The 24,296-nt window shown below is 38.1% G+C and overlaps 2 protein-coding genes across 11 annotated transcripts in view; one reads left to right on the top strand and one right to left on the bottom strand.

The window, feature by feature from the left end:
* Positions 1-711: 711 nt before the first annotated feature.
* On the bottom strand, positions 712-23,456 carry DRAM2 (DNA damage regulated autophagy modulator 2). 6 transcript variants are annotated; one of them, XM_025379317.1, is made up of 10 exons: positions 23,045-23,224; positions 22,594-22,718; positions 20,625-20,687; positions 14,785-14,929; positions 9,582-9,649; positions 8,086-8,225; positions 3,883-4,060; positions 3,245-3,327; positions 2,184-2,276; positions 712-1,648 (listed from the first exon to the last, which is right to left on the bottom strand). In XM_025379317.1, exons 4-10 carry the CDS (start codon positions 14,913-14,915, stop codon positions 1,541-1,543), a joined length of 801 nt encoding a protein of 266 aa, XP_025235102.1. In that variant the 5' UTR covers positions 14,916-14,929; positions 20,625-20,687; positions 22,594-22,718; positions 23,045-23,224; the 3' UTR covers positions 712-1,540. The 6 variants fall into 6 exon arrangements, with proteins under 6 accessions (XP_025235102.1, XP_025235085.1, XP_025235095.1 ...); XM_025379300.1 differs by lacking the exon at positions 23,045-23,224 and adding an exon at positions 22,087-22,144 and having other exon boundaries at positions 22,523-22,594; XM_025379310.1 differs by lacking the exon at positions 22,594-22,718 and having other exon boundaries at positions 23,045-23,456.
* Positions 22,405-24,296, top strand: part of CEPT1 (choline/ethanolamine phosphotransferase 1) — a 48,455-nt gene continuing 46,563 nt past the window's right edge. For 2 of the 5 annotated variants that reach the window (XR_003118550.1, XM_025379275.1), the window contains exon 1: positions 23,171-23,315. The gene's annotated coding sequence lies outside the window, so the exon portion shown is untranslated. Of the gene's footprint in view, positions 22,769-22,827; positions 22,922-23,170; positions 23,316-24,296 lie in introns of those variants that run through there. The other 3 variants (XM_025379283.1, XM_025379271.1, XM_025379289.1) reach the window with 3 other exon arrangements.

Below are 24,296 nucleotides of genomic sequence, written 5' to 3' on the forward strand. Positions count from 1 at the left end.
CAGGTGTGTTACACCATGCTTTTCAAAGGCATGATACTTTTTCATGGTTTGTATCCAAATTATTTCTAGCAATGTCAGCATTTAGTCAATCAATACTTATGGAAATGTCTCCCAGGTTTACTGCTGTTTAATATAGGTATAGTATTTTATTCCCTTTCTGTCTTATCAGTCCAGAAGACTTCAGAAATATTATTTACTGATTCTTGTATCTAACAACTAATTTATAATTGAGGTCTCCATCACATAAGCATTATTCCTTGACTTGCTCCACCTGATAGTTTAAATGTTTTCTCACCATCTTTTCTTCTGGCCAGGGAACCATCTCTTCTAAAAAGATAAAAACCTGGTTAATCGTCTTCAAAGATCATTTTGCAAACCAGTTCATCACTGGGCACTTTCCAAATGAGCATTTTTTTCTTTTTCATTTCATCAGGGATCTGTAAACTATTCTTTACCTGTACATACAGAGATTCAAGGAGAAACAATCCAATCATCTGCATAACCAGAAAAAATGAAAACATTGTTTTTGTAGATGCACGTATCACAATTACTTTGCATGTAGTTTAATTGGATTGCCAATTTTGTTCTTTAGAATTTGGGCTCTACAAAAGTTACATCCCATTAAAAAGGCTCAATATTTACCTGTTCAAGACTACTTTTACATGTAATTATAACTTGCTATAAACAAAAATCTAAGAAGCTCTTGACTACGGTTATGACTTTTGTTTGATATTAATCATATCTGCTGTTATTCCCAAACTTTTCAATGTTATATGAATACTAACCCTTGTTTTATATAAAATATGACTAAATTTACCTATAGGTACCTCTCTCCTTCATTGGTGATTACAGTCTCACACCAGAGACTAAACTTCATGAAACTACTGCAAGCATGTGTATGACAGACCAATCAGCTTAGTATCTGGCATTGTGACCAGAAAAAGAAAAAAGAAAAAAAAAATCACCTACAAAATCTCTTGGGCAAAACTTAAGCCATGAAAGAGCTCACACGAATCCAGGTCTACTTTCCAAGTAGATTCCAGAACAACAACAAAAAATTAAGACTATAAGAAATGATTTAATATGATAAAACTCCCATTTCAAAACCCAGTTCTAAAGGATTTACTGACCAATGCTGATTATTTAGTCACGGAAAATGTCTCTCATAAAAGTGCTCCTAACAAAATATGATCTACAATAATTTATAAAATGTGAAGGGCTGGATGTGCAGACTGATTGGTGCACGTCAGGTTGTTTCTCTTAAATAAGGTATAAAAAACTATGATATCATAGTCTTTCGACTTTATTTTCTAGGATAGAAAAGTATAGGCATAGGTGTTTTTAATAGTCTTCTTGATGATATCCTTTAAAATAATCTATCAAATGGCTTCTTTCATGTTTCCTGATTATCAGTATTCATCAATGTTACTGTCAGCCTTGATTAACTGGTTGAAAATTTCAGAGCAGAATAAGCAACTTCTGTGAATCTTTCCCCAATCCCTGAGAATCATAATCATTACAGAAATATTTTATCCTTTCATCAAATATCTCTGGAAAGTAGCCGTGTTCGTTCACTGTTAATAGGGCAAGGTGCAGTGTCATAGAGGGTTAATCCATGTAAATTGGCTTCCACCCGTAAAGAAATTTTCTGGAACAGAAAAGAAAATTATATATAGAAGTTTCCTCCTTAAAGAGAGATCACTCCTTCAATATGTTCTATAGGCTACCTTGTGATTACGAATGTAAAGCAATTCTAATGGTAATAAGAGTGAGACAACTGTTTTACTATCAAAGGTATCTGCTTTGTACCAATTAAAATCTGGAAAAACCAAGCTTCTGTATTCATAAAGTTCCTTGTTTTTCTTTGGTTTCTACTAAGAATCAGTATAATGTTGAGAATGACCTATGTAAAAGTACACAGAATCAATAAAAATTTCTATGTAAGAATTTCTGAAATTTATTTTATAGCCCCATTTTCAAGGCTAAATCTTGCTAGCAATATACTACTTCTTTAAACACAGAAACAATTTACCTGAAAAGTTACATCACTTGTTTATGATACCAAATCATAAACAGTTAATTTTCAAAAAGGCTGAGAGTTGCCTATGGAAAGTTCTCTTAGTCCACCTTCCTGGACTAAGAGAAGGAAGTCTCACTGAATGAAGCTAATACTGTTTTCTTACCTGAAAATCACGAATGTAAGTCAGGAAAAAACCAAAGAAGGAAAATGACATAGACCATTCTGCTGCGGTAGTGATCATGTGAAGCACATAACCCTGAGTCAGAGGAAAAAAACAACAGTTTTGTGAAATTTCATTTAAACGATCTATATACTATGTTTCAAATAAAAAACACACAATTCTTACAAAACAATGGAGGTTCTGAAAATCAACCCTTGACTTACCAGGCATATATCTCTAGAATTAAAGAGCCAGCATTAGGAAGTCCTCCTAAATGACACTCTATTTATTTCACTGGGAGCGAATAAAATTTCCACTTAAATAGCTAAGACAGAACAGGATCATTTTTACTCTACAAACGAGAAATTACTACTGCCTTACCCAAAGTCATAAGATTCATAATATGTGACTAAGAAAAGTTTAACAATGCTCAGAATAAACTTAGTAAGTGGTGTGTTTATGATATTAAATAATATATGGGTTACAATTGGGAAAATCTAGTAAATTATTTCATTCATTACCACAAACATGTCCAATTTGGGGTTAATTCTTAAATAAACCACCACCAAGTGGTTTGTGAAAACAGAGGAATTCAATTTATTCTTTAGTATATGTTCCCCTTCCTTTATTCTCAGGGTCCAAGATGCTATCTACATTCAGATATTGACAATACTGAAACCTAAATGCAGAGTCTATAATCAATTTCCAGATAACAAAAAGTGGGAGATGTCTTTTCAATTCAGAAAACAAGTATTGAAAACATAAATGATCGTGGTTGGCTATTTTATATACTATACCCACATTTAGGGGAGTCAATTTCTCAGAAAACTCTTTTGCCATCACAGTGCTCTTCATATTTTGACAATATCTACAGATCACAGGTAACAGGAGAATATAGAAGGTTCTACATAAACCCTACCATATCCAGAAAATAATTTTAATACAGAACTGATTATTCCACCAGAAGACTTTCATTGTTACTGATGAAATGAAAAACACATCAAGATCAACCAAAATAACCATCTTTAATATAAAACGAAGTTTTATAGACTATAAGTTCTTACTTTGTCCTCGGGGTTCCAATGGAGTTTCTGTTCTAAATCAGTCCCAAAATTGCCACTGTGCAAAATTGATGAGCAAGTCAGCACTATAAAAACATAAGTCAAGGAAGAATCTCAGAGAAGACCTCAGAGAACAAAGATAACTTTACAGTCTAAAAGGATTACTCACACATTTATTGCTAAGGTCTGAACCCATTTTCTTAAAGACTTAATGTTACACAGCAGTGGTACTGTAAAACAAAATGTGCTGCTCAGAGGGTTACAACAAAATGGTTCTCACAGTCAAATCCCACCTCTTTGTTCAGAAAATTAGCTGTTCTATCATAATCTTTAACTAAATAATGGTTCTCAGAGATGGCATTTACTCATCCCTCATTTCTTTAAAGTGAGTATGATCAGGCTCAACATTTTTGTTCCTAGCTCAATTACTGAAGTGCTATGTACAATCTGAATTTTATACTTCAAATTCTTTAGTTTAGGGTTCTGAACCTAAGAAACTCTCCTACACAAAAAAAAAAAAAAAAAAAAAAAAAGAAAGAAAGAAAGAAAAAAAGGCTTCTTACACTGCACCAATAGTGTTCACTTAAATTTTGTCATTCAATTCCTTTCCAAGTGTAGTCACATTGTACAGTGAAGGATACTGCTAAATGCACTTACTCCACACCAGATAACCAACAATAGTCTGATCCAGAAGACTTGTTTGCCATGGATTTTGGGCTGCATTTGGTAGGAAAGGATGGTCTGAACAAACATATATAATGAGCCCATACCAAAGGTAAGCACAGCTCCACTTACATGTGCAGCAAAAAGGGCTGTTTTCTGAGAGATAGAGAGAAGAAATACGTCAATAAAAGAAAATCAGAACACATTGGCAACACAACATTTAAATGCACAAGTCAGAGATTTCAATAGGACATTCACTGAGTAGAGAAGCTCAGCCAACTCTACAAACAAATTACTTTCTGAGGTAATTTTCTCTCATAATACTCAGCATAAACCTGAGGATTATAGTAATACCAAACTATTTCATACATCTCCACTGGAAATATAATAGGAACTATTCAATTATTATTTTCTTCATTTAATAATATGTTTACTTGGTGCCTATTAGGTGCTAGGCACTATTCTAAATCTTCAGATCCATTAGAGAACAAAACAGCAAAAATCCAGCTCTGAGTTTAGTAAAGATACACAAACAATAAATATAAACTTCAGAAATAAGGAAATTCCAGTGTGCCTCATGGTGATAAGTGTCATAGGAAAAGCACAGTGCAGTAAGAAAAGATTAGGATGGACTGCAGTGCTGGGAACTGGGAGTTTCCATTTAAATTCAATTTAACTGTAAATAAAATTTAAAGACTCAAGAAATTGAAACATTTTCCCTTGGCTCTAGCTTGATTGGTTTTATATAGTTACACTGCCATAAGCCAAGGAACACCAAGGACTACTGGTAATCACCAGATGCCAGGAACAGATTCTCCCTCTGAGCCTCCAATAGAGAATCAACCCTACCAACGCCCTGATTTTAGACTTCTGGCCTCCCAAACTTTGACAGAATAAATTTCTATCCAGTCACCCAGTTTGATATTTTATTATGGCAGCCATAGAAAATTAATATAGATTTCTGCTTACTAAACTTTTACTACTCTCCTTTGATAAATTTTGTATGAAGAAAAAAATTCCTCTAAGTAGGCAGTGAAGACACTTGCCATGTAGTTATTTTACAAATTTGTTTTAAAAGAAATTCAATTTTTATTTTTTAAGTTAGATTTTTCAAATACCATTTTATAGCAATTATTAGGCATCTCTTTAAATGCAGGCAACCATAGCAATAACAGAATTTTTTATAATCCTGCATAGTCCCTTTAACCTCTCTCAATAAGTTACTAAATAATTAATGAAAGCATGTTTGTCCTAAGTACTACGCTAGGTGCTGGAAATACAACGGTGAACGTTTCAAAACCATTGTGCTTGTAATTAATAAAGACATACATCAACTAAAAAATAAAAATAATAAATTTACAACCATGGATATAAAGGGCGTTATGGCATACCAAACAGAGGAAACAGTATGTGAAAGAGAATTAAATAAGCTTGTCCTATTTAAGGAGCACAAAAAGTGATATATACAATGGAGACATTAAGAAGGGGAATAATGCAAAATTAGGCTTGAAAGGTAGACATCAGCCAGATCATACAAGATCTTTGAGTTAGGCAGTTTGGTGGTTTAGCAAATTATTTCTTTCTCTCTTGATTGTATCTCTTTCTACATAATTTTTAAACCTGTAGAACTTTAAGCAAGGACACAGGGAAGCAAAGTGAGATGTATATACATTTCCAAAAGATCACTTTTACTACAATATGAAGAAATGACTCAAAGAATGTAAGAGTGAATGCACAGGAACCATTGAGGAGGCTATAGCAGTAGCTCAGATGAGAGATGATTAAATCTAAACTAGCTGAGAATAAGACAGTAAGGAGGGAAGTAAAGACAGAAATGGAAAGAAGTGAATGTCTTCAAAAAATATTCAAGAAGTAAAACCAGTAAGTCCCGACTCCATTTAAAACACAGTGCTAGCCTCTCTTCCAAGCCAATATCTGCAAGGGTAAACCATTAATAGACCTGGTTTTGTAAAATTTTTCCTGTATAAATTACCTAGAATTTGTCTCCACAAAAGAAAAGGGGGAAGTGGAGGAGGAAGCAGCGCACTCGCCATTTTAAGTAGTAAACGTTTACTCTGGAAAGGAAGGAGATCCTCATTAGGATAGCGGTGAGTAAAAAAGAAAAAAAGAAAGAAAGAGAGTCGTTTGATATCTGCGTAATGCTACAGGATCTCGTTATAAACAGGGCCCAGCAATAAAGCCATCAGTGAAAGATGAAGAGGGCAACTAAAGTTGCATGAAGAGATGTTAAAAAAAGAGAAAAAGTAATTTAATTCAAAATTACATGGCCATAGGTACTCTTGGGGTGAAGGTAAATTAGAATAAAAGCTAAAAGCAAAATAATAAAGAAAGTATATAGGCTACCTTAAGTAAATGAGATAAAGGTGGAAAGGCAGCTTGTGTGGGTGCTATCAAGAACTGCTATTAGCATTTGCTGGGCTGTGTAAACAAATATTGGAGATCCATTTTTACCATAAAAGTGATGAGAAACATTGTTAAATTGACCAAGAGACAGAGAATCACCATCCTCACACTGAAATTCCCCAAAACATTTTTTAACAATGAGCTACAGAAACTGATTAGGGAAGGCAGAACTCTATTTGTGGCACAGAAGCTAGCTAGTAGCACACCCAAATTGTTGGTATCCTTTCATAGTATAAAGTGGCTGCTGGGAAATAATGTCTAGCAAAACTACATTTCTCCAGAGTCCATTTTTTCTGACCTGTGCACACCTGCTGCACCCCTATATCTAGCAAACACGAATGTAAATGGAATTACATGAGTTACTGTCAGGTGACAAAAATTCTCTCCTTCACCAAACCCAGCTCAGCTTACTCTGAACTCTCTTGTCAACTAGGTCCTGACTTCTGGGTTGCCATGTTCATCTTATCTCTGCATTGTCCAATTTTAGCAAGAATCTTGTTCAATTTAGCCATAATCTTCCATTCTCAATATCTGATCACCATAAATATAATTATCACCTCTACCATGCCTCAAGTGATGTCTAATCACCCTGGTCTGCCTTCACCAAGAATCCTATTAGGTCAGCGCTATGGTTTTGACATTTGACCCCTCCAAATCTCAAGTTGCAATTTGATCCTCAATGTTGGAAATGGGGCCTAATGGCAGGTGTCTGGGTCACAGGGATGGATCCCTCATGAATAGACTGATGCGGGGGGTTGCGGGTGGTGAATGAGTTCTCGCTCTATTCATTCCTGTGAGAGCTGGTTGTTAAAAAGAGACTGGCACCACCACCCCCTTGTTTCCTCCCTTGCCACGTAAAGCTCTGCACACACCAGCTCCCGCTTTGCTTTCCATCATGTGTAAGCTTCCTGAAGTCCTCATCATAACCAGATGCTGGCATCATGCTTCTTGTACAACCTGCAGAATCATGAGCCAAATAAAGCCCTTTTCTTATAAATTACCCAGCCTGAAGTATTCTTTTATAGCAACACAAAACAAACCAAGGCAGTTTAACCAGAATTCCTTCTTAACCTTTACGTTTCCAGCTTAGTAATTTTCCATCCACTAACCACTGCACCCTGCTCCACAGCTATAAATTCCCACTTTTACTTGTATTCAGAGTTGAGCCCAGTGTTTCTTTCCTACTGCTCTCTCTGTGGAGAACTGAAAAATATTTGATGAAGGTTGACCACTACTTTCACATTAAGTATTTGACATTATTTTTTCCTGAGAAAAAGCTAGAAGACCTACAGCTCTTCCTTTCATTTCCTCATATATAAGGCAGGACACCTAGGAATGCAGGCAATCAAAGAAAACATCCAAACAAGTAGATAAAATAGGTAAATGATTATAAATTGTTAGGCATGCTAAAAACAAAACTTTTAAAATCTGTAATTGTGTCACTTATAATTTGTATCAATTTTGTTTCAGTAGTGAGTTGAAGTAATCTCCAACTAAATAGTAATGAAGACTCTATAGTCCTGTGGATCCTAAAAAAAAGTTAAAATAATTTGTATTTGTTCAGACTTCTAAATATGAATTTTTCTAGTTGTGCAAGTAGCTATTTCTCATAGGGTCAAATAATTTAAAGGAAGTGATTTCTATTTTGTTAAGGTAAAGAAATAACAGCATGTAACTGAATGCTTCAGGTTTCCCTTTTAATATATAGTATATTTATGTACTTAAGGAAAATACCTATGCTGGGCTAGAACACAAACCTGGAAGTTTGCCACAACAGAAAGTCCTAAACAACTCAGTATTCCAAGTACAAGGCCAGCCTTGTTTAATTTGATGATAACGTTCTCTTCAGGACTCAGAGCATGAACTTGCTTATAACGAACATAAATGGTAGCAATGCCTGGGAAAAGATAATCCAAAAAACAACAAAGTAATAAATAACCAAGAAATAAAGTTGCCAATGAAGAGTTCACAAATGTCACTGCTATCCAGAATCACAGATTTTCCTTTTAAAATTAACCAGAGAGAATAAAAAGAAAAAAACAAAAAACAAAATAGCTGTAGTTTTGTTTTTGCTTTTAAGAGATGGGGGTCTCTCTATGTTGCAGAGGCTGGACTCCAACTCCTGACCTCAAGTGATCCATTGGACTCAGCCTCCCAGATAGTTGGGACTGTAGGCACATACCTGTGTGCCTGGCTCATGCTGTGGATGTTGGAGAGCCTTAAGGTTGTATTACAGAACTACTGATGTCTCCAGTGACTAAGCAAATCATTTGCCTTCCATGGGTCTCATATTTACAAATAGTTATATAAAACACAACATATTTTTATGATTAACATCAGAATCAGAAGTAACTAGTTCTAGAATATAGATAAAATGGGCATAGGCAAAAAACCCAAAAGCTTATTTGTGTCACTCTCATATCATTTTATTTCAAATTACAACTTGGCTCAATAAGATATAGCAGCCAATTACACAGGGGGAAAAGCCCACCTTACCATATTTATCAGTCAAGGACTAGCTAAATCACATTTTCCACTGCAGAAATATTGCCAGAGAATTCAACAGTGTAGAAAGCATTACAGAGATATGCTGGTAAAGATGTGTTTCTAAAGAGTTTGGGCATGAGACGAACTTCTTTAAGTTGAATTATCTTCCTGATTTCCATTTTTGACCCAAGCAAATAATAAGCATCATACAGAAGAATGCAAATATTTAAAACAATCACACTTGATGGAAAAATATGTGAGTAAACCATTAATAAAAGTTTGGTTCAAAATAAACAGGGCCATGAAATACTTCAGTAGCAACTCTATCCCTTTAGCATTAGAATGTTGCTCAAAAATCAAAACATGGTTCCATCTTTATTCTCAAACACCTAAACTGCTTATCCCAAAGGAATTTAGTTAGGATTAGTTGTGGTCAGCTGCATCCACAACTCTTTGTTCCTTACTGGTTGCTTAAGAAGTCCACTACAGTCCTCAAGGAATATATGGTTATACTTAACAACTTCCATTTGAATGAATAGTAGAATAATCCTGTACATATTTTTTAAAGGTTTATTCCCATAAGTCAACATTTCTAGAAAAGTGTTTATCTTTTAAAAGGAGCATAATTATGATCAACTATTTAGTGATAACATACTCTCAAATATAACTAGAAAGTAAAACAAGTAACACTCCAGTGTTGAAAGAAGAAAATACAGTAGCAATTTGGCTATTAAGTATTATTGTTAAAATCACTTTCAATACTTACATAAAACTGCCGCGATATTTAGCATTGCCCCAAATAAGCATTTTTCTGGAGCCAGTGTACCAGTGTCACTGAAAGAAAAAAAGGAAGACATGTGCATTTCTCACACTAGATAGACACATATATTTCTTCTAAGGGATAAGAATACCAGGAGTTACTTCAAACCTCTTATCTTTTATAAGTCCATGAGTTCAACTCGTATCATTTTACACAGAGAACATGACAATTTGAGTTCACAAATATCTGCCTACTTCACTTTCTACTCACATCATTTTTAAGATTATTTCTCTTCCACATAGTAGAAATCAATATATACTGATTTTTAAAAAGCTATCCTTGATATGTTAAGACTATGTTATTGACCGACCATCACTCAGGCAGATGAATTTATCTGTCCCACCAGAATATTCCTTAAACACCACAGGCTTTTCACAACTCTGCCTTTTTGCACCTTTTGTTGACTATGCCTGTATTCAATTAACACCTATTAACCTACTGATCAATTTTTAAAAGGATTATCAAGTACTTACCATGTGCCAGACACCATTTCAGAAACGGGAACACAGTGATAAGTAAAATAGACAAAGCCCCTGCCCTCGCAGAGCTTACATTCAAGACCAGTTTTGAGTCTCTTCCCCTCTATAACCTTGGATGACTCCTCTAGCAGATAGTGACTCACACAGCATGCTTTCTGAACTTCCATAAACTCACTTACCACACAGCATTGCAATGTATCCACTTATATGCCTGTCTTTCAGGGCAGTACGCAACATACCCAGGCAGATTAAAACCCTACCACTTACTTACTGCAGGACCTTAGGTTCATCCTTTTATCTCCCTAAAACTGTTCCCTTCATTTGCAAAATGGGGCTATTCATTCCCTCCCAGCTTCATCATATCACTATAAGGATGAAATGTAACGGTAATGCATGTTAAGTATCTAGCACAGTAGCAGGCTCATGGGAGATACCCATTAAATATTAGTTCTTTTCCCCTTCTTAAAACTACTACAAAGATTAAAAAGACAATGTCTTTGGCCTTGAATTGACATACTACAGGAAAGAGATAATCAGGGTTTCAACTAAGACAATGCAATGGGGATAAAAAAGAAATGGAAAGTTATAGCTGGTAAGAAGCCATAACATTTAGTAAACATTTAGATTAGGGGTGTTAGGAAATGGAAAATATTAAACATGAATTGTAAGGATTGCTCCTTCTAACTTTACAATTCCGTGAGTCTTTCTCTTAAAAAAAAAAAAAAAATCTGCAGTGAAAATAGAGAAACAAAAAATAATGTATTTGTAAAGAAACAATTATAAAATAACAAAATGGATCTTTTACATACAAAAGATTTTGGTACTTTGACCATCTTCAGGAGGAGGGAATAAAAAAGTAGAAGTTCCTTCTACTTTTCAAATTTTCCACTATATATATGTATTATTCTTAAAAAAGAATTCCATAATTTTCATAGATATACTTCAAATGGTACATGTAAGTTAACAAAGGCATGCATTTCCAGGATGGTTGGCTAAGAGTGTTTCTTCCTTTGGCTCAGGACAGAATGACAAACACTGGCCTACAAATGAAAACAGCCATGCCCATCACCTCATTATCACAGCACTTCATCTCAGTGGTCACAGCATCACCAAAAAATGTCTGACCATCTAACATCAAAATATATGTTATCATTATTCTATATGTTAAATATTGGCAAAGTTGAAATGTTTTTAGATTAAAAATATACATAGATGTTGTAATATTTCTTCTCTTACCCCAGTGGCTAGTCACTCCCTTGGGCATCCACTACTTGAACCAACTAAGAGAACACCTGAAGCACACGTATAGCAAAATTGCCTTAGAAGTGAAATTTACATTTGGTTATGTCCACTGGGGCTGTTAACAGCTAAACTTTTTTTTTTTTTTTCTTTTTTTGAGACAGAGTCTCGCTCTGTTGCCCAGGCTAACAGCTAAACCTTTTGGATAGGATCTATGAACTGAAAAGAATTTTGCAGACTAGCTAGTTTAATCATTTTGCAGATGAAGGAAATGGGCCTACAAGAAATAAAAATAAGTACTAGAGTTTAAATATGTATGTCAGAATGTTGGAGAAAGACCTCAGGGTAATACTAAGTTCAACAGCAGAAAAATTAAAAAGCAGAAGGGGCAGAACAGAAAAGGATGTGCCTAGGGTGCTTTTTAAAGAAAATCACATGCAGTACCATCAAGGAAGTGAAACTCTGAAAAAGAACTAAGTGGCATTTTATATTACAGTAGTCCCTTGGTATCTGTGGGGGACTGGTTCCAGGACCCCCATCAGATAACAAAACCTGGGGATGCTCAAGTCTCTTACATAAAATGGTGTAGTATTTGTATATAACCTATGCACATCTTCCCATATGCTTTAAATCATCTCTAGATTACTTATAACATCTAATACACAGCACTTCATTCCTGTGGATTCAACAAAGTACTTGGCACTTGGCAAACTCAAGTTTTGGAACCTGATGGAATTTCTGCAGAATATTTTCAATCTGTGGTTGATTGGATGTATAGAAGTGGAACTATGGATATGGAGGGCTGGCTGTACTAAAAGTTCTTCAAAATGAAAGCAGACAAGTTCTCAGATGGAGAAAAAAAATACTGTGAAAGACCCTCACAAATGTTAAATATGTACCTTCTGGAGTTACTAAAGAATGGTGTGGCTCCTTAGGCTACATATTCCACTAGCAGAGTGGTAATTATTTATCAAATTATTCCTCGAAATGGAAGCTTAAATTCTAAAACATTTTTGGGTTTTGTAAATCTTCCCAAACTGCATCCAATTTGTTTATATCTTTTGTGCCATGCCATACCACTGCAGAAACAACATGTAAATAGTAATGTCCAGATCTTTTCTTGACATTTTTAAAAGATAAATTTAACCTTCCAATTTATCATTCTTTAAAAGATTACTATTTTCTGTGTTGGAAAGGTTATTTTTCTGAAGGTAAACAAATAAATGAAACAACCACAACAACAACAAAACAAAAAATATTACTTAACAATAGCAACAAAATCTGGCATCTCTATGAAGAGACCGATGCTTTAAAAGCATCATATAGAGGCTGAATACTTTCGGGGCGGACCTAACTATATTCCATGTGAAATCATCTAGATTAAAACCCACTAGTAGTTGCTTAATCATATTTAATAACAATGTTTTAATAATTATGCTTTCTTCATCTCTCTGCCCTATGTAATTTATTTACCTTTCATAGAGAAATTTAAGCCTCAATAGCTCAGAAACCATGTATATGATTATGATTTCCTCATACCCTTTTTGTGAATGTATAAATAGATGCAATACTTTTAAAAGCATGTCTAGAAATGTCAAATGAAAAATGTAGATGCCCTATTACCTATGTAGCAATCTCACTTCTAGAAATCTACCTCACATCAATATCAGTATGTAAAGTTATACGTAATAAAACCTTCATTATAGCACTGTTTGTAACAGCCAAAAAAAGGGAAGAAAGAATAAGTAAGCAATTTCTGTCAACATCCTATCACTTTTTACAAATGAAACAAAATTAAAAACCCAAAAAAGTGAGAAAGGAGGAGAAAAAAAAGAGAGAGTTTTGTACATACAGGATAATAAGATAAAACAAACCAAACTCTGGAAGGAAATCTACCAAACTATGAATTGTCTCTAGAGTATAGAAATTGGAGGGTGTCAGGAAGGGATTTTTGCTTTTCATTTTTATAATCACTCTGGTATTATTTAAAATTTGTTGTAATAATTACTGCCATTGCAATTTTAAAAAAAGAGGGTTATTATAGCTTCTTGGCCTTTTGGCTAAGATCAAGTGTAAAAAAAAGAGCATATGCAACTGACTATCCCTTCTTCATTCATTGTGAGATTTCAAAAATGTTATCGATCAATTTTGATACTTAATACGTCAAAAATATCTAGGCAGCATAAAGAGTAAAAGCCTAGCTTCTAGAGTCAAACTGTACAGGTTTAATTCTTGGTTCCAACACTAACTGAGTTGTATGTTCATGAGCAAATAACTTGACCTCTCTGGACCTCATTTCCTTCTCTCTCAAATGAGGATCATAGTTCCTATCTCATCCAGTTGTTGTAAGGATTCAACTATTTAGGACATGAAGAATGCTTAGAAAATTACTTTCTATGAGGCTGGGCGCAGTGGCTCATGTCTGCAATCCCAGCACTTTGGGAGGCCAAGGCGGGCGGATCACGAGGTCAGAAGTTCAAGACTAGCCTGACCAACATTGTGAAACCCCAACTCCACTAAAAATACAAAAGTTAGTCGGGCGTGGTGGCGTATGCCTGTAATCCCAGTGACTCAAGAGGCTGAGGCAGGAGAATCACTTGAACCTGGGAGGCGGAGGTTGCAGTGAACCGAGACTATGCCACTGTACTCCAACCTGGGCAACAGAGTGAGACCCCATGTCAAAAAAAGAGAAAAAAAGAAAAAAAAAAAAAAACACAAAGTTTTGGGCATGGTGGCTCACACCTGTTAATCCCAGCACTTTGGGAGGCTGAGGCGGGTGGATCATGAAGTCAGGAGTTCAAGACCAGCCTGACCAACATCGTGAAACCCCATCTCTACTAAAAATACAAAAAATAAAAAAATTAGCTGGGCGTAATGGTACACGCCTGTAATTCCAGCTACTCAGGAGTCTGAGGCAGAAGAATCGCTTGAACCCAGGAGGCGGAGGTTGCAGTGAGCTGAGATTGCGCCACTGCACTCCAGCCTGGGCAACAGAGCAAGACTCCATCTCCAAAAAAAAAAAAAAAGAAAATTACTTCATATGTAGTAAGTATATCAAGAAATGCTTGTTGTTTCCATTATCTTTTCATATTATTATTATTATTGTTTGTAGCTTTTTTTTTTTTTTACTTTAAGGGGAGAATAATTCCAATTCTATATTCTGAAATAACTTCAAATACTTACTTAGAAAACAAGGCACTAAGGAGTCACAGTTCAATAACCAGTTCACAAACTGAATCTTACTGAGCTGTCTCTACATTTCTCTATCACAAAGGAAAAGCCAAATTTAAGTTCCTTTATATATTTTCTTTATTGTTGCAATGCCAGTGTAAGATCTGATTTTTAAAAGGTTGACATTAAATGTCGGCTTCAATGTTAAAATAAGAATGAGACATAAAGAGTCTCCTATCTAAAGAATATATTTCACTTACCTGATATAAGGTAAAGCCGGGTCTATATGGTGGAGTGTTACTGCAGTAATGTATGAAAATATGAAAGCAGCAGATGTCCAAATTACAAGAGCTGAAGGAAGGAAACTTAGGCCTTGCTGAAACCACCACATTTCAAACAGGTTTTCTGAAATAGAAAAAACATATTAGAAAATTCACAAGGGTTTCCTCATCCTACTTTAGCCATCCACACCCCACAGCCTTGTATTTACCACCCCAAGCTGTTTCACCTCTGAAATCATCCCTCATGCCATACCCTAACACTCGCTCTCCTTCCCTTTCTCAGTGAGTGGAACCAAGATTCACCCACTTGACATAGCTAGACACCTGCTTTCTTGTCCCATCTTCCCACGGAAAGTACTAAGGACTGTTTATACTACCTTCTAAATTTATTTCAAATCTACCCTTTTTCTCCATCTTCACTGTCATTACTTTACCCAAACCACCATCATCTCTTGGTCGATTATAACTTCCTAAGGGGTACCTGTGATATTGTGAAATATATATGTATTTGGTCTTCATCCCATTTCCTGGCAAAAAGCTCTTAAAAACGCTTGGAATCTCCAGGGTAATAGGAGTGTCTTCTATATACTAATAAGGCTTGCAGTTCATAGAGAGTTTTAGGATGGGAGCTGGTCACAGGAAAGACCAAGGCATAATTACAGGGTTGGATATTTAGTCCTCCATCCCCAATTCCAGGAAGGCAGAGAGAGAGGATGACAGTTAAGTTGATCGTGCCTGTGTAACCCATAAAAACCCAAAAGGACTGGGTTGAGAGAACTTCTAGATAGCCAAGTATGCGGAGATTCCTGAAGGATGGCATACCCAGAGAGGGTGCAGAAGCTCCGTACCCCTTTCCGTATCCCTTGCCTTGTGCATCTGGTAAATATAAGCGTTTCTCTGAGTTCTGTGAACCACTCTAGCAAATTAATCAAACACAAGGACTGGTTAGTGGGAACCTTGGTTTACAGCCAGTCAGTTAGAAACATGGGTAAGACAACCCAGGCTTGTGATTGGTGTCAGAAGTTGGGAGGTAGTGTAGTGGGACTGGGCCCTCAACCCGTGCAATCTGATGCTATCTCTAGGTAGATACCATCAGATTTGAATTAGGGGACATCCAATTGGTGTTGGCTGGTGGAGAGAAATCTCCATACTTCTTGATGATCACAGAAGTATTGTGTTGATTATTGAGTGAGAGAACAGGAAAAACACTTTGGTTGGTTTTTCTTCCTCTTTTTTTTTTGAGACAAGGCCTCACTCTGTCGCCCAGGCTGGAGTGCAGTGGTGCAATCACAGCTAACAGCAGCCTTGACCTCCCTGGCTCAAGTGATCCTCCCACCTCAGCCTCCCAAGTAGCTGAGACCACAAGTATGCACCACCATGCCCAGCTAACTTTGTTATTTGTAGAGATGAGGTCTCATTATGCTGCCCAGGCTGGTATCAAACTCCTGGGCTCAAGAAATCCTCCCACTTCAGCCTCCCAAACTGCTGGAATTATAGGTATGAGCCACCCAGTCCAGCCTAGTTTTTCTATTATTACTCAGTCCTCCTCCAGTCTTGACCAAACCAATCTAGACTCCATTCTAAAACCAAAGTAATCCTTCTAATTTCAAAATACCAATCTGATCACCTTATTCTCCTACAATGGTTTCCCCTATACCCTTAGTCTTTCCTCCTTAACATGGTCCATAATATGTCCTTGCATTGTCTGTCTTTACTTATCTTTTTTTTTTTTTTTTTTTTTTGAGCCAGAGTGTCACCGTGACACCCAGGCTAAAGTGCAATGGCGCAATCTCGGCTCACTGCAACCTCAGCCTGCCAGGTACAAGATTCTCCTGCCTCAGCCTCCTGTGTAGCTGGGATTACAGGCATCTGCCACTATGTCCAGCTAATTTTTGTATTTTTAGTAGAGATGGGGTTTCACCACATTGGCCAGGCTGGTCTCGAATTCCTGACCTCAAGTGATCCACCTGCCTTGGTCTCCCAAAGTGCTGGGATTATAGGTATGAGCCACCGTGCATGGCCTGTCTTTACTTATCTTTCTATATTCACCTCTGGCCATGCTTGGTTCTCAATTCTTTGCTCTAGCTATCATTATCTCATCATTATTATAAAAGCAAACACCTAGCATTTACTATGCCTTACCAGTGTTTACTAAACACCTTAAATACATGAAATAACGTCCTTTCCTCAACAGAATTACAGAGGTTAAGACAACTGCCCAAGGTCATAGAGCTGGATGTGGTGGAGACAGGATTCGAACTCAAGCAATTTGATTCTAATGCCCAATCAACTATGCCACACTGCCATAGCATATTTCTTGCAGATCTTCAAATGTGTCATGCTCTCTAGCACACCTTCAGACCTTCATGGTGACTACAACACTACCTACCCAGTTAACTTTTATGTGTTTTTCAAGGCTCAATCTTTCCAGCTTCAGTTGAGTGTCCCTGCTTTGTTTTTAATAGCACCCTTTACTTCCCCAACCAGAGCACTCATTACATTTAACTTGCTTGTTTGGTTTTCGCTTCCTCACTAAACTTTAAGTTCTGTGAGAGCAGGAAACAACTGTTGTGTTCACTATTATATTTCCAGCTCTTACATGGGGGCGGCGGGAGTGGGGGCAGAGACAGAGGGCCTAAATACCCCCATACCACACATCACCACTTTCTTCCTTGAATTCCAGACTAAGGATGTTATTAAGTAATAATGAGTCAACGATGTGAATTAAGAAACATTGGAACAACTTCATGCTTTTAATTTTTTTAATTTTTTAAAATATAGGAATACTTTTAAATTAGAATACTCCTATGTATGTGAGAAAAATTTCATGTTTGAAGGTGTATCTTCTCATATTTTTTGATGACCTAAAGAAATTTAGTGTTTCCCATGAACTTTGTGAATACTTACAGCTTCCTCATCTGAGACTGACTTTCCAAAGAATGAAATCTCAGCCATTTTTGATTCGTACTTGTCATTTACTCTGGCCATCTGATTTGTTGCTAAATATATACACTTGCATTTCATAATCTTCTCTTTTCTCTTCCTTTTTCCTTGTCAGTCCTTAACATCCCATCAATATCTTTTTTCTTCATCTATTCAGTTAATCATGACAAGTCCTTGCCAAAATCCTATTGGTGCTTTCGCCTGTATAGGTTTCCAGGACAAGAGTTCTTAATTTACATAATTTTGAGTCATTTCTAAGATCTTTAAATTTTTCATTTTTCATCTCTTTAAATGTTAATTTCTGTTTCTGAACATTCCCATAAATCCTTAGGCGTCTATGTCAGTTTAGCTGTCCCTTGTACACGTTTTACAGTTTTTGACTCTGAGCCTATATTGGACAATCTTAAAATCTGGAAGTATCCTAAAAGGCTTAACTAAGGGTGAGTCATTACAGAGAGGATCCGTATTTGTTTTTTCCAGAGAGTATGGCACATCAGCAACCCGGGCCAACTTTATGTTAATTTCTTGGCTTCTGGTTTTTCAGACCGTGGAGGTATGTAAATTTGAACTTTTTGACTATGAGTGATGGCAGACCCTCCAGTTTCAAGTTTTCAGGTGGTATCTTTATTCCCCCACCTGGAGCTGTGATGAAAATGAACAAATTTCTTTGTGACCTCCCTTTGCCAGGAGGGAGAGATTTTTCTGGCCCACCTATGACTGAGTGTGTAGATTTTTGTGGGTCCTGGCTGAAGTTGGGGGAAGGTGCTTCTCCAATACCATGAGTTGTACAATTTCAAGTGGAAATACTTAAACTTTATTCTATGAAAACATCACCCACTGAAACACAGGTACCATTTACACCTACTACCATGGAATGGCACCCATTGGAGCTATGTGCCTGGGAGGTTACAGGGGTATGAATTCTATCTCTCTGCTTTGGCTAGAGAGCAGCCTGTCACCTGTCCCTGATTGTGCTTTACTTCTGCCATCAGCCAAATGCCCCCAAAGGAAATACACTGCTAGTATACTACTCTAGTTTCGGCCTTTTTTTTTTTTTAACTTTTTAGCCCTGGAGATTTCCCTGTCTTTCGTAGAAGACCTGTCATGAATTTAATGAGCTAATTTATTGAGCATTTTGGTGTACTGGTAAAAGGGATTTTCAAATATTTTGTCCACCTCATTGCTAGTAGCAAAATCTCCTGCCCCTTTGTTGTTTTACATGTCTAAATCCTTCCTTTTCTTCAAAAGTTCAAATGCTATCTTCCACAGACAACTTTACCTAAGCCCTTTGTAGATAGAAATAAGCACCCGTTTCTCCGAGAACATTTGATTTTCACATCTTTCAGAGCTCATTATCTTCTATAGTATGAAAATTGAGGATGGTGTCTTAAGGGAATAAAATCTTTCCACTTCTCTACCTAAGCAGAGCAGAGGACCTTACCCACAGTAATCATTCAATTATGTGTTGAATGAACAGCCAAAGCAAAATCCTTTTAATTCCCAAAACTGTTTATGATTTTTCTATTTCAGTAAACAACATTACCATTTTTTTTCAGGTTATGACGATTCTAAGACTTCAGAAGAATCTTAAGTTCTCTCTTATAAAGTCCTCACATGCTGTCACCAAGTGAGGGCAATTGTATTTCTACAAGTCATTTAAACCATTCTTCTTCTCAGTTCACACTGTACCTATGTGATTCTGACTTTCAATTCTCTTGCCCTATGTGCTTTTTCCTTCCCCTTCACCCATTCCACTTGCATTACTGAATTAACATTCGTAAAGTATTCCTCTCCTCAAAACTTTTTTTAAATAAAATTGTGTGAACTTGAGCAAGTTTCATAACTTGTCTGAACCAGTTTCTCCTTTGAAAAATGGAATAACGTGAGGCAGGGTGCGGTGGCTCACGCCTGTAATCCCGCACTTTAGGAGGCTGAGGTGGGCAGATCATGAGGTCAGGAGTTCGAGACCAGCCTGGCCAGCATGGTGAAACCCCGTCTCTACTAAAAATACAAAAATTACCCAGGCATGGTGGCATACACCTGTAATTCCAGCTATGCGGGAGGCTGAAGTAGGAGAATGGAGGCTGAGGTAGGAGAATCACTTGACCCTGGGAAGCAGAGGTTGCAGTGAGCCGAGACTGCGCCACTGCACTCCAGCCTGGGCGACAGAGTGAGACTCCATCTCGAAAAAAGAAAAATGGAATAACGTTAAGGTTATCGGCACAGATTGTACCAGCTGATATAGCAACCACTGCTACATGTAACTATTGAAATTAACATCTCAATTGATTAAAATTAAATAAAAGTTTTAATTCCTTAGTCACACTAGCCACATTTCATATGCTCAAAAGCCACATGTCATCATCCTGGCCAACATGGTGAAACCCCATTTCTACTAAAAATACAAAAAATTAGCCAGGTGTGGTGGCAGGTACCTGTAGTCCCAGCTACTTGGGAGGCTGAGGCAGGAGAATCACTTGAACCCGGGAGACAGAGGTTGCAGTGAGCCGAGATCACGCCACTGCACTCCAGCCTGGCGACAAAGCCAGACTCCGCCTCAAAAAAAAAAAAAAGAAAAAAAGCCACACGTCTAGTGGCTACCATTCAAGACAGTAAAAGTTTAGAACATTTCCAAGATTGTAGAAAAGTTCTACTGGACTGTGCTGAGTAGTTTTCATACAGCTTATACTGATAGCACAAGCAAAGAACCTAACACATTGCTGGTGCATAATAAATGGTAGCTTTCAATATTATCTGTTAAATAGTATAAAATAATACCCAGTTCATAGAGGTTTATTCAACGATTAAATAAGATATGTATTTTCAGAGATGATCAGTATATACTTGTTCCTCTTATAATGTGAAAAATGAATTACCTGTTTACAAGTTCACAAAATGTTAGTCTTCAGATCTGTTCATACCTGCACCTTTTGTAAGTCCTAAAATCCACAAAGAAAACAGGAAGTTTTTCTCTCAATCCAAATAATTTTAAACACGTACAGTTTTAAGTTAACACACCATATTGTTCACGGGCAGAATACTAGGCTATAGCATTGTTAACAGGTTCTTTTTCTTTAAAGAGTTGACACTTGAGTTTTTTACAATGATGTACCATCTGGAATTAAATAACGTTTTAATTCTAGGATATCAATTTTCATATGCATTCTCACATCCAACACCTTCACTATCTTAAAGAGGATAAAAGAAAAATCATTGACTCCTCCTATAGAGAGACAACATGAGGAAAAAAATAACAGATTAAACAAAATAAAGCAATTGCAAATCCATGTGATATAAAGAACACAGCTGTGAGATGAGATTTCTCCAACTGCAAGTCCTGCCTTTACTACTGCCCAACTCTGTGATTTCAGGCAATTTACTTAGCTTCTGAGTTACAGTACTCAAAGAGTTGTTCCTTGGAGTGGAGTAGAATAAGCACACAATAATGATAGCTGATTTATTAATTATGTAGTTATAAGGCCACAGGTATGGAGTACAACTTCTCTGTATGAATTTTTTCTATGTATGAATTATCTTGGATTCGTATCTCCTTAGGCTTTGAGAGTCCTAGTTGTTTAAACTGACAATTTATAGAGAAGCAGGGCTTGAAATAAATGGTTTACCAGTTTGCGAATGACAACTGAGGAATTTAAATGCATGGACTAGTTGAGGAAGACTAATTGTCAATGTGTTTTTGCCTTTGAAACCCGAAAGCATTGCTAAGTAATTGTCAACCAAACAAAATTAGAATTTTAATGATTCATAATTTAAAAAACCTTTCAAAATAATTGAGAGTATGCAGGAATAAATTTCACAGGGCAGTAAGAATGTTTATAAAAATGTTCTTGTAGGCTGGGCGCGGTGGCTCACGCCTGTAATCCCAGCACTTTGGGAGGCTGACGCGGGCAAATCACGAGGTCAGGAGACTGAGACCATCCTGGCCAACATGGTGACACCCCGTCTCTACTGAGGCAGGAGAATCGCTTGAACCCGGGAGGCGGAGGTTGCAGTGAGCCAAGGTCCCGCCACTGCACTCCAGCCTGCCAACAGAGCGAGACTCCATCAAAAAAAAAAAAAAAAGGTATTGCATCTCTAGCCTATCTTCTCTGCTTTCTTTGAAGTTCCATGAATCAAAACTGTGATTACAATTTTTTTAATAAATATTTAAATACCCGTGGTAATAAAACGAATTCCTCATGCTGTCTCTGCCAAGTGGTGAATGCTAGGAACTAAGTAAATTCTGGAAGTTCCAAGTGAACGGTCAGAAAGCCTTAAGCTGCTTTTAGAGATGCACAGAATCATCAGGCTCAAAGCAAAATACAATTTAAAAATACTTACTTTTCTAAACTCTAACTTGGCCTCCTGACAAACGTAATATTCTCCTAATGGTTAAATCCTAAAGAGTATAGAAAATTAAGTTTTTTAAAAAGCTGCATCAAATGTTACATTAAGAGAAATGAGGACAATCCGATAATGCAATGCAAAATACAGAGTTGCATTTGGTTACTGATTTATAAATTAAAATTTGGGAGAACTGGAAAGATTATTTCTACAGTGTTTCTGTGTTTTTCAGATGTATCCTACCATAAAACACGGTTGTGAAGATACCCAGGACAGGCAATTTCCTTTCTGTGTAGGACCCACCCGCTGCGATAGAATTGAGTGTAAAAGGCTGAGCTTCGTGTAAACACAAGGTCACCAGGGATCATAATTTCAAACTCTCCCCTCCCCCTCACTCCCTCCAGTCACCAAGGTATCTGAACCCAGAACTCACAACAGGAACGTGGACTCACTGCAGCTTTTGTGGGAAGGGGATGAAGATTCTTGGTAACTGCTTCAACAAACCAGAGGAATTAAATAGACCTTTGATTTTTCTCCGGAGGCGCGAAGCACTAGGCCGTTTGAGGATCTCCGCTCCGTTTTGCCTGGGACCAGGAAAAGACGCGAGAGACGGAACTCGCCACCAGGTACTGCTTGGGGAAGGAGGAGAGTAGGGGAGACCAAGAAAGAGGACAGAAAGGTAGGGCACGGAGAACTGAGCCCAGCTGCACGCATCCCCGCCCCCGGAAACCCCCGCAGCTCCCGCCCCAACCAGCCCCTCTCTGGCGCCTGGCACAAGGTAGCCCCCGGAGGCAATGAGAGCCAGCACGAGTCTCGCGCGCCCGCCACGCGGGTAAGGGGGCTCCAGGCTGCGCCCACTTCCCCAAGCTGCCAGATCCCAACCTCTGACGCACCCTTCTAAAGGGAGCGGGCTCCAAGCGCTGGGGCCTGTCGTTTCTCCCCTACTTCGGCTTACCTTACCAGACGGACCAGCGCTGACCGATAGCGCCTAAACCCGCCCGCTAGAAGGAGACAGGGCTGGGCCTTAGGGCGCGCTCCCGATCTGACCGGCCGGCCCCCGGGGCGCGCTCACGGCCCCGAGGAGCGCGCTTACGGCGCTGCTCTTTCAAACCTTGTTTCCCTTTACGGCAATCGCGAAAGTGTCGTGAACGTGCTGCCGCCGATCAGTCATCCAGTCGGCTGGAGTCGGAGGTGGTATCTCTAGGGGTGTGCTTGTTGGGGTCAGGGTAAGGCTGCGGGACGGGGTCACCGGGCGTGAAGGATTTGAAGGGCGTTGTAGGGGCCGGTGGAGAAAGGACTGGATGCTCTGGGGCGGGTCATTAGGATATAGCTGTGTATGGACTCGCGCGAGGCGAACACAGTCCTTCCTGGCGCAGGGTGGCCTCGCGCGCGGGGTTGTGGGGAGGCGAGGGGCGACTGCCCCCTTGCTCCTCTGTGGAGACATTGGGGTGGCGGAGCGCCGGCGCGGGAGCCGGGGGACTGTTGTGTGGGAGCCAGAGGTAGGGGTGGGAAGAACCATGGAGGGCCAGCCTGAGCGGGCCGAGGGCTGGGAGCGCTACCCGTGCGGAACGGACCTTGCCTGTCAGGTCCACACCCTCCTGCCCGAATTCTGGCAAGTCCACACACCGTGTGGCATCCTCTGCCGGGTTTGCCTCTCCTTAGGAATGCGGTGCTGATGTTTGTGGCTGGGACTCGATTCTAGTTAGCAACTTTTCTAGAAATTTCAGCCTATATTGATAAGCTGTGAGACTGCTAGCCGGCGCTTATTTCAGCAGTAGTCTTGCAAGGAGAAATAACCAGAAGAGTTGCTGGTGTTTGCCAGTATTCCCAGAAACACTGCATGAATGGGATCTTTACGTTTAGTCGTGTTTAACTTGTTTTCTCCAATTCAGTGCTTGGCATTTTGGTGTCATTTTTGCCATTTTGCATCATTGGTATTAAATATATAATTTTGCTTGAAGTCTTTTAGTTCATCAGTAAATCCGTAGTATAATAGTAGGCAAATTCATAGTTGTCTTTCAGCAAATGTTAGTGTCTTGTATATGGACAAAGAATAAAGATGTATTGCCTCCTCGAACTATTAGGAATATGTCCAGTCCGTAGATGTTGAGTTGAACGACTTATAACACAAGTTAGACTTTGGTAAGGGCATTTAGAGCATTACTAAATTAGAGCCATTGCCATTCACATAAAATTCGTGATTGAGG

Source organism: Theropithecus gelada, chromosome 1 (genome assembly GCF_003255815.1).
Source record: "Theropithecus gelada isolate Dixy chromosome 1, Tgel_1.0, whole genome shotgun sequence".
Taxonomy (NCBI): Eukaryota; Metazoa; Chordata; class Mammalia; order Primates; family Cercopithecidae; genus Theropithecus; species Theropithecus gelada.